At 63.5% G+C, this 8,736-nt stretch overlaps 2 protein-coding genes across 2 annotated transcripts in view; both read left to right on the top strand.

Moving 5' to 3' along the window:
* Positions 1–6,606, top strand: part of CCDC71 (coiled-coil domain containing 71) — a 7,171-nt gene extending 565 nt beyond the window's left edge. Inside the window, exon 2 of the mRNA XM_019504883.1 lies at positions 1,727–6,606. Coding sequence (XP_019360428.1) covers positions 1,788–2,984 — 1,197 coding nt within the window. The 5' untranslated portion in view covers positions 1,727–1,787 and the 3' untranslated portion in view covers positions 2,985–6,606. The remainder of the gene's footprint in view (positions 1–1,726) is intronic.
* The window catches only part of LAMB2 (laminin subunit beta 2), a gene marked incomplete at its 3' end in the record, with an annotated part of 51,309 nt that continues 48,038 nt past the window's right edge, over positions 5,466–8,736 (top strand). The window contains exons 1-3 of the mRNA XM_019504593.1: positions 5,466–5,474; positions 6,304–6,421; positions 7,152–7,491. Coding sequence (XP_019360138.1) covers positions 5,466–5,474; positions 6,304–6,421; positions 7,152–7,491 — 467 coding nt within the window. The remainder of the gene's footprint in view (positions 5,475–6,303; positions 6,422–7,151; positions 7,492–8,736) is intronic.

The raw sequence follows: 8,736 nt of genomic DNA, 5'->3' as shown, positions 1-8,736 counted from the left end.
CGCTGGGCCGTGCATGGCGCCTCGCGCTGTCGCTGGTGGGGCCGCCCGGGACTCGCCCTCGCGCTGTGGCCGGTGTCCCGTGGGGCTACCGGTGCGGGCGGGGGACGCTGCTCGCCCGTGTCTGTGTCCCCGATCCGCAGCTTGAAGGGCCGCACCAGCGGGCGGGGGTGCGGACCCCTGACTGTGCCAGCCGCAGGCTCCAGTGTGGCGGTGCCAGCCGTTATCCTGCCCCGCTGTCCCGCTCCCTCCCACTGTGGTATATCCTCGCTCTCCCTGCACGGCCTCCCCCTGCTGCTCTCGCTGCCCCTGCGCCACTCGGAGCCTCGCTCTCCGCTGCTGCCCGCGTGGGCACCCTGCCGCAGTACCCATCCTCAGCCACGCTCCCAGTGCTCACAGGGGTTTCTTCGTGTCGTCCAGGTCCGGTGCTGAGCTGGGATGAGGAGCTCTTGGGGTAGGGACTGGCCTCCGACCCTGTGCTTGCCCCGCGGCCTGCTCTGCTCTGGGTGCCCTGGGGCTGGGGGTGGCGCTAGCTCTGGAGGGGGCTGAGCAGGGCTCTGAGCTAATCTCTAGGTGTGTTCGTTTTCCAGTCCTCACCCTGGAGTCTGTGCTTCCCTTCTCCTTGCACCTGCCCAAGGCCTTTGAACTTGGGGAGGGGAACATTTGCCAAATACTAAGCTGCTTTTCTGCGGGGTCTGGAGGTGCCTCCTAGCTAATGGTTTTACAGCCTGTTTTTACTGCTCTTGCCCAGTTTGTGCTGCTGCTCCCACTTGCAAAATTGCCTGCTCGCTGGGGGCGGAGTGACTGCTTATCTTGTGGCAGCCTTGGAGTGAAGTATTGTCCTTGAGGGCCCAGGGAAAATGCCAGAGGCAAGGATTGTTGTGAGTAGCGACTGCCTGTAGAGCTGGGAGAGGGGCATAGCTGAGCTCTCGGGTACTGCTGTACCCTTCTTCCAGTTTCTGCAGCACCCGGTTCTGCCTCCTGGTTCCCATCTGTAGCTGGCTGTTCATGCCTCGCCTGTGTAGGTAGTCATGGGTCTAAAGGTGATGTGACATCATTCCTCTGGTCCACCCACCCCAGCTTCCAGGCACCCAGGTGTCAGGCTTCCTTGCTCCCTGGCTGCTGCAGGTCGTGCTTCAGTGGAAACCCATCTTCTGCTGCTTTGGCAGGCGAGTATCCTTAGTTTGGCAATGGTGTGCCCTGACAGCAAGTTGCAGATGGCTCCGCAGATGGGAGCAGCCAGTGGGCATGGGGAACCCTGCAGGGGGTAACCCTCCATCCGACGGTGCGTGCTTCAAACAGGACGCTCTGGAGTTAGAGCAGGATCAGAACCGTGGGGTGATTCCGGGGCTGGAGACTGAACGTGACCTACAGCAGCGGCTGTGAGGGCTCAGTCTGCAGGAGGGTTGAAGGGATGTGGTTGTGGCCGTGGACACAGAAGGGATCTCTGGTGACTGAGTGCCTTGGCAGGCAGCCAGAGGCAAAGATGGAGTTGGTGCTGGTCAGCGAGGTGTAGATATGCCCCTGAAGCAGCTCTAGTTCTGGGGTGCATTTGCCACTGTTGGGAAGCGGACGTCCTATAGTTGTTGAGGCCACTGCAGGCAGTGCTCGGGGCACATCTGGCTTGCATAGCCCAGGCAGTCACAAGGGTCCCCAGTGGCAGTCCTGCAGCACTGTGGGGCATCATGCCTGTGGTGTCAGTTAACTCTCTTCTCTCTTTCCCTTTGAGGTGTCCAGCGTTGGCATTCAAGTAATTCAAACCCCCTGGAAGCTCCTGCTTGCCTAATGCCATGAATATTGCAGTGAACAATGTGGAAGAAAAAGCTGTGCATTCCTGGTCACGAATCTCGTCTGCAGGACAGAAAGCCCTGGAGGAAGCCCTCCGCGTCTTCAACCCCATGTCTAAGGACCTCTCTGACACTGAGACCCAGCTGGTGGCCTTTCTCCAGGGCCTCAGGGAGGAGGGCTACCAGCCCACAATCCTGAGAAGCAAGGATGTGTACGGCTACAGCTCGTGCACAGCGGACACACCTGGGCAGACTGAAGAGAGCATACAGCACAGCTCTGGCACGGCCACAGCACCCGACTCTGCCAGTGCTCCTGCCAGACCCACAGCAACCCCGACCAGGATGGCAGCTCCGCTGGCTGGGATCTCAGTGAGCTCTTCCACAGTCTCCCCCAAGCCAGTCTCCAAAGGCAGTTCTACAAATCTCCTCTTGAACTCATTGAAACAGACCAGGTCGGGCACCTCAAAAGCCCCAGCCATGGCCTTTCCTGCTAATATGTACCCTGACGTGTACCCAGCCGTGAGGCTGTCTGTGGTGCTGGAAGCCCTGGTTCCCCTGAAAACTGCAGCCCCCTGCTTGGAATCAAAATACAAGCCAGGGCAACTAGGCCTCTCCCCCTCGGACCACAGGCTCCACAAGGCATCAAGTGCGTCGGCCAGAACCGCTAAGGTAACGTCGGGCCCGCTGGATCCCAAAGGCTGCAAACACTTCACTAAGAAAGTACCTGACTCCTCTAGCCTTGCTGCAGGGCTTCTGAAGGGACCGAAGGGTGGCGTGCTGCAGGAAAGCAATGCCTGCAAGGCGTCTGGGGTCCTGAACGGGCGCATCACGGGCAGCTCCTCGCAGAGCATTAGCGGCGGGCCACCGGCCAAGGCCTCCAAAGTCAGAGCCAGGGAGGTCCCTGGGGGCAGAATGGAGTGGAGGGAGAGTAGCGGGCCCACAGAGACCACCGGGCAGAAGAGGAAGAGGACTCTGGAGCCCAGAGAGACGCCACAGAAGGCAACGGCCAATGCCATGCCGGCACCGCACAAGGCCGACCGGGCGCCGAGCGCCTGGAACCTGCTCAAGTTCCGGGTCATCAAGGTGGACGGTTCTTCCTCGGACGACGAAGTACGGAGGAGAGCCCAGCAGATCCTGAGGGTCAACCTGTCCCCCGTGATCCGAATCCAGCCCCTCTCCCATGCCCACAGTGTTCCCTGAGGGGCCTCATTTTGCCACCTCTTTTAAGCGAGCGAGCATGAGCTGAGGCCAGAACATGGAGATGTTTGAGTGCAGTCACGGTCCTCTGGCGCCTGGGGACGATAGCGGAGCAACTGCCTGCACCTGTGAGCCGCGTGCCCTGTGCCCATCGCAATGGCTGCCCGGCAGCATTGTGCAGCGCTGGACTGCGGCTGCACAGACCGTTTTTAGAGACGCAGGAGGATGCCTTCCGCCCCTGCGCTGCCCTGGCCAGAGCCCTGGTCTCCTGCGGGAACTTCCCAATGGAGCAGCGGCACATGCCCTGCACAGTGGGAGGACGTGGGAATGTCTCACACCGTCGATGCACTGTGACGTTTCACTCCCTTTCCAAGTTGTACATTTCCTGGGTTTATTTTAATCAAATTTTCTAAGGTTATTATCTATATCTGTACACGTGCAGACTGCCCAGGACGGTCAGGGGCACTGGTCCTACCTGCCCCCTCTGGAGCTTGGTTCCAGAGATGTTTGCCCTCTCTCCTCTCCCCCCTGTCCATCATTCCTTTGAAGGTGCCACATTTCTCCCCTCCTTACAGTGTTGTCATCAGCTGGCTCTGGGCTCCTGCCAAAGCAAGTGGAGTTGCTGCCCCTCCAGCCCTGGGAAGCACAGCGCAGCCTGGGAGCATCCCAGCTGGGTGTCGAATGTCAGTCTCCTTGTGCTGTGCCTGTGACCACCGCCATGTGCCAGAGGAACAGGGCTGAGCTGCTGCCCTGGGGCCCACACAGCTTTTCTCATATGTCCTCCCTTTGTTGTCAGCAGCAGTGCTGAGCTCTAGCCGCAGCATTGCCTCCTGTCAGCGCTTCTACCCTGGGACCGAGGGTGTGCCCATGTGGCACTGTGCTGGCAGTCGGCTGAGGCCTGGAGCTGTCCGCTGGTAGTCACCTGACATTCCCTGGTCAGACTTGAACCACTTGGCTGTCGCGGAGGGTGCTGGAGCAGCTTCTCATGGGGACAAAAACCACTCCCCTGCCCCGGGTGCTTGGGACTGTACTCAGTGGGCCCAGCATTCCACTGGTGCCTGTGACATGTTCATGGGCAAGCCCAGAGGAGCTGCAGCAGAAGGGTCCGGGGGGGATACGGTTGATTGCGCCTGGTTTTTGAACATATGGACAGTCTTAAGGTTTGAGGCTGTGATGCAGGGGGAAAGGGCTCAGGCACTAAAGTTTCTCACTGTGGGTTAAAGATTCGGCAGCTTATCTAGTGCCCAGCAGGGACACTGCAGGGTGTCTGCCTGCCTGCTCTGGGCCTCTGTGCCCCACCCCTCCTGGGCAGGCAGGGAATGCATGTGCAACCCCACCGGTGCCAATGCTGCAGATTGGGTGAGAGTAGGTTCTACCTCCTGCTGCCGAAGGGTGGGCTGCGCCGCAGGGTATGCGCAGTGTCATTCGCAGTGTGTCAGAAGGTGGAAAGGACTGTTGTCCTGCAGGGAGGGGCAGCCAGTGGGCCTCATGCCCAGCTGATCTGGCCCAGGTACCAAATGCAAGGGGTTGTCACCCTGGGGCAGGCAGGGCCTGGCCTTGCTGTACAGTGGGCATAGTAGCTGGGGACTCGGGCCCCGCAGGACCTGTCCCTTTCCTGTCAGCACCAGGGCCAGTAGTCGGTGGCTCAGCCTTGGCTGCAGCTCAGAGCTCCATTCTCTGTACCAGCCATCCTGGCCGCGATGCAGCCATTCCAGTGCTATCCAGCACAGCTAGCTGATGCGGGGCGAGGGGACAGCTTCCTCCATGTCACTGAGCAGGCTGGGGGCTGGGCGGGGAGTGGACCCCAAGGCCCAGCACAGCAGGCCCCACAGCACTTGTGCGTGCAGCCCTCCCTAGAGCCCTGGAGCAACTGGCAGCTCATGCTGGGGCTGGGCCATCCCTCCCTGTCTCCGACTTTTGATTGTGCTCTTACTTTGCCAAATGCCCCAGCCCTGAGTATTTGAGGAGTTTTGGGGGGTCCCAGGCGACTGTAGAAGTCGCCGCTTGGCCCCTTGTTGCAGGCCCCTGCTGTGTTAATTTTCCCAATGTTCCCCTTTCATGGGCCCTTTGACCACTACTGCCCAGCCTGGACCCTCCGTCCCTGTTGTCCCCTCCCTCGGCTCTTTCCAGGACCCCTGCAAGCACCCCTATCCCCTAGGTTCTCGGCAGGCCCGGGCTTCCTGCCAGGCTGCAGCACTCGCACATGCTGCAGTGCTCATGTTGGCGCACTGTACTTGGGGTGCCCGGGTACGAGCCCCTGGGCAGGTATCCACACGGAGCTGTTTGGGCTCCAGCAGCCTGGTGTTGGTAGGTGCAGCCCCTCTGGTAGGGAGCAGCTGCCGGAGCATGTCCTGGGGCGCTGTGTTTCAGATCCCTGTGCTGTGGGGCTGCCTCCACCCTCACCTGGCTGATCCTGCAGCAGTGCTCAGCCCCTCCCTGTGCTGATACTGGCAGAGGTAGGGGCAGGCATTGCTGGTGAGAGCCATGGACCAGGTGCCTCCTGGCTGACTTAGAGCCCAGCAGCCTGTGGGGGCTGTGCCTTCCTTCTGGTCCCACAGGGTTTCACTGGGGTCCCTTGTCACCCTGTCCTGGGCCTGGGCAGCCCCAACCGACTGTTGTCTAGTGTTTTCCCAGTCGCAGCCTGCACAGTAGGAGCTGCCCCCAGCTACGGGGCAGGGGCTGAGATGGGGGGGCTGGAGAGAAGCAGGAGCCAGGCTGAAGGAGACCAGAGATGCAGCGATGGCTGGGCTTGCTTCTGCCTGGTTCCTGCAGCAAGCCCTTCTCTGGCTTCTCACAGGATGCAGCACTCCTAGCACTTGCCAGACCCTGCTGGGATCCTGTCACCTGCCGGGTCTTGCCTGTGCCCTCAATGCTGCCGGGGAGAGCAGTGGTCCCAGCCTTCTCTGTATAAGCAGGGAGGGGATCTGAGTGTCAGGCCTGCCCTCATCCTAGTCCCTGAGAGCCTGGGGCATGACCGCCTGCACCCGGCCCCACTGGCTGTGTTGTCATCTGCCTTAATTGGCCCTTCTGCCCCTGTCGCTCTGGGCGGCTGCCTGCACCCATGCCACCTGCCTGGGGGTGCCAGCACCCGCCTGGCCAGAGCAGTGGTGTCAAGAGGCAGATGCAGCGGAGCTGCCCTCAGGGCCCTGACCACAGGCCCTGGAGGACCCAGAGCACTTTGAAGCCTCTCATTTGGCTGGGCTTCGTTGGCCTCTGGGCTCAGTGGGAGCGAGCGGTTCCTGTAGCACAACCAGCACATTCCTGCCCTCGTCTGCGGGGCTCTGGTTGTATAGCACAGCGGCTGTGTGCTCTCTTGTGGCAGCTGCGCCACAGCCCAGCCTTGGTGGGGCTGCCACCCACCCTGCCACGGAGCTTCCTGCTGCTCCGGAGCCGGAGACCGCCGTGCCATGTGTGGACTGCCTATGCCCTGGTCCACACAGGCAAGTCTCCCGTGCTGTGTGCCCACCCCAGGGGCGTCAGGCTGCAGCCAGGCAGCTCCTGGCTCCTCCTACTAATGCCCAGCTGCGGCGCTGGGACAAACTGTCTTTTCTTCAATGACGTGACCTTTTGTTACGAGGCCCCGGCCTGGCCCATCCCCTCCAGTAAAATGGTGCTTCACAACCCAGCTACCACATCTGCGTTGTCTTTACGCTGGAAGAGGTTGCTCGGGCCTCTGCCTCGCCTGGGGGGGGTGGGGAGCAGCTGTGGCTGCTGGGGCTGGGGCTGGGCCTGGAGCTGCTGCCACCACTGGGTGCTGTAGCAGGGGTTGTGGGCAGTGCCTCTGAGCCATCTCCTCCCTGGTGCTGGTGTCTCCCTGTGGGACAGTGCTTTGCCTCCATCTCTGCTTGGGCCCTGGGCTGTGGGAGTGGGGTCCCCTGCCCCACCCCATGGACCCGTCTCCTCTTCCCCTCCTGCCTGTCCTGGACTGTGGCAGCAAGCGATGCCCAGCACAGAGCCCAGGCAGCACCTGTGCAGCAGCCCCAGGGCCTGCCTGGCCGTGGCGGTCAGGCTGGGGGTCTCTCTGGGCTCCTGCTCAGGGCAGTGACCAAGTCTGGCAAAGGGAGTAGCCCTGCCCTGGGTCCTCTCCCAGCCGCCCGGTCGCAGGGGGCCAGGCCTGTGATGAGACCAGGAGCCAGAGGTCATGCCCAGACTGTTTCCTCGCCTGTGCAGGTGAGCTGGGGCTGGGCTGGTGCAGCGAAGGGACTGGGGCCATCTCTGTTGCAGCAGACCCGAGGGCCGGGGCAAGGCAGGGCACGACTCCCAGCTTCCCCCCCCACCCCCGGCGGCTCCTGGCATGGCTGCACCTGGCGCCTACCTCACCTGAGCAGCCAGCAGGTCCCTCCCTTCATGGCTCAGCTCCGGGAGGAGGAGACGGGGGAGGGAACCTGCTCCAGGAACAAACAGCCCGGCCCAGCCCAGAGCCGAGCAGGCCGCAGGGTGGAGGGCCGGAGCCCCGCTGCCCGGGCAGGTGGCACCCTGGACCTGGGGCCGAGCAGAGACAGCCACCCAGGTACTGGCCCAGCCCAGCCGGGGCACCACAAGCTCCCTGCTCCTGCGCTGCACAGCCCTGGGCCCAGCAACCGCAGGCAGGGCCTGCTCCTGGGCGTGTGGGCAGCCGGGACACCTGCACCGCTACATGCCAGCTCCACTGCTCCGGGCCTTGGCAAGAGCCCCGTTGCCCCATTCCTCTGGGAGGAGCAGCCCCTGGGCTGGGACCTGCCCAGGGATGACAGCCGATGCGGCGCAGCAGGGCAGGGGCCCTCAGCCCGCAGGGCAGGAGGTTACGGGGCCAGCACATGGTGCCAGGCAGCGGCTGTAGGAGGCGGCTGGGCCCCGCGGGCAACACACCTGCTTCATGGAGCCAGGGAGTGCCGGCCTGGGGCGCTGGGCTCTGCAGGGCGTGACCCACATGGGGCTGGCTGGTCCCGGGTGCCCACGGGTGTCAGCACATGCCCTGGCAGCAAGCGCGGTGGCCAGGGTCATTGTGTGGGGAGCCCCATGGGCGTGAGCTGCGGGGCCCTGCCAGGGCCGTGGCAGGGCCTGGCCCAGTGCTACGGGGGCCAGTGCCAGGGCAGGGGAGGCTGCGGGGCCGGGCTCCTCCCAAAGGCACCAGCCCCGCTGCTCCCGCATCCCTCCCCTCCCCGGTGGCCTGGGAACAGGGGCCTGGGCCGTTTCCCAGGCTGGAGGGAGGAAGCGCGGGAGGAGAGGGCCGCCCACCCCGCTGTGTCCTGTGGGGCCTGGGGCCAGCACCACATTCCTGCCTGGCTGCTGCGGGCACCCAGGGAACACGCTGCCCCTTTGTTCCCTCTGGTGCCGCCGGCCTGCCCCACACTCCCGGCGCCTGCTCCCCCACGTGCTAGGCACTGTGGTGGCCACGATGGCCACGGTGCCCCGCGCTTGTCCTGCACGCAGGGCTGCTCCTATCGTGCCCCGGAGGTAGCTGAGGCTGCGGCCTCTTCCACGGCCGGCAGCGCGGGCAGGGGCAGTGCGTGAGCCCTGCCTGGCAGAGGGAGCCCTGACAGGGGCCCAACCCGGGCTCCACCATGCCCCATGCAGGCCTGGGCTGTGGCAGCCGGGAGCTGCGGTGCAGGCCGCGGGATGCCCCCTGCCTGCCCGGCACAGCCTGGGTGCGTGTGTGTCCGTGCGTGCGCGAGCCGCCAAGCAGAAAGAATCGGCTGTGACATTCCCGTAGCCTGGCGACGGCCGGGCCTTTCAGCGCCAGGCCCCAATTTGAATAAGAATCACGCTCCATCCC

Source organism: Gavialis gangeticus, unplaced genomic scaffold, assembly GCF_001723915.1.
Source record: "Gavialis gangeticus isolate Ggan-Ray unplaced genomic scaffold, GavGan_comp1, whole genome shotgun sequence".
Lineage (NCBI taxonomy): Eukaryota > Metazoa > Chordata > Crocodylia > Gavialidae > Gavialis > Gavialis gangeticus.
This window is presented reverse-complemented; position numbering and strand designations above follow the sequence as displayed.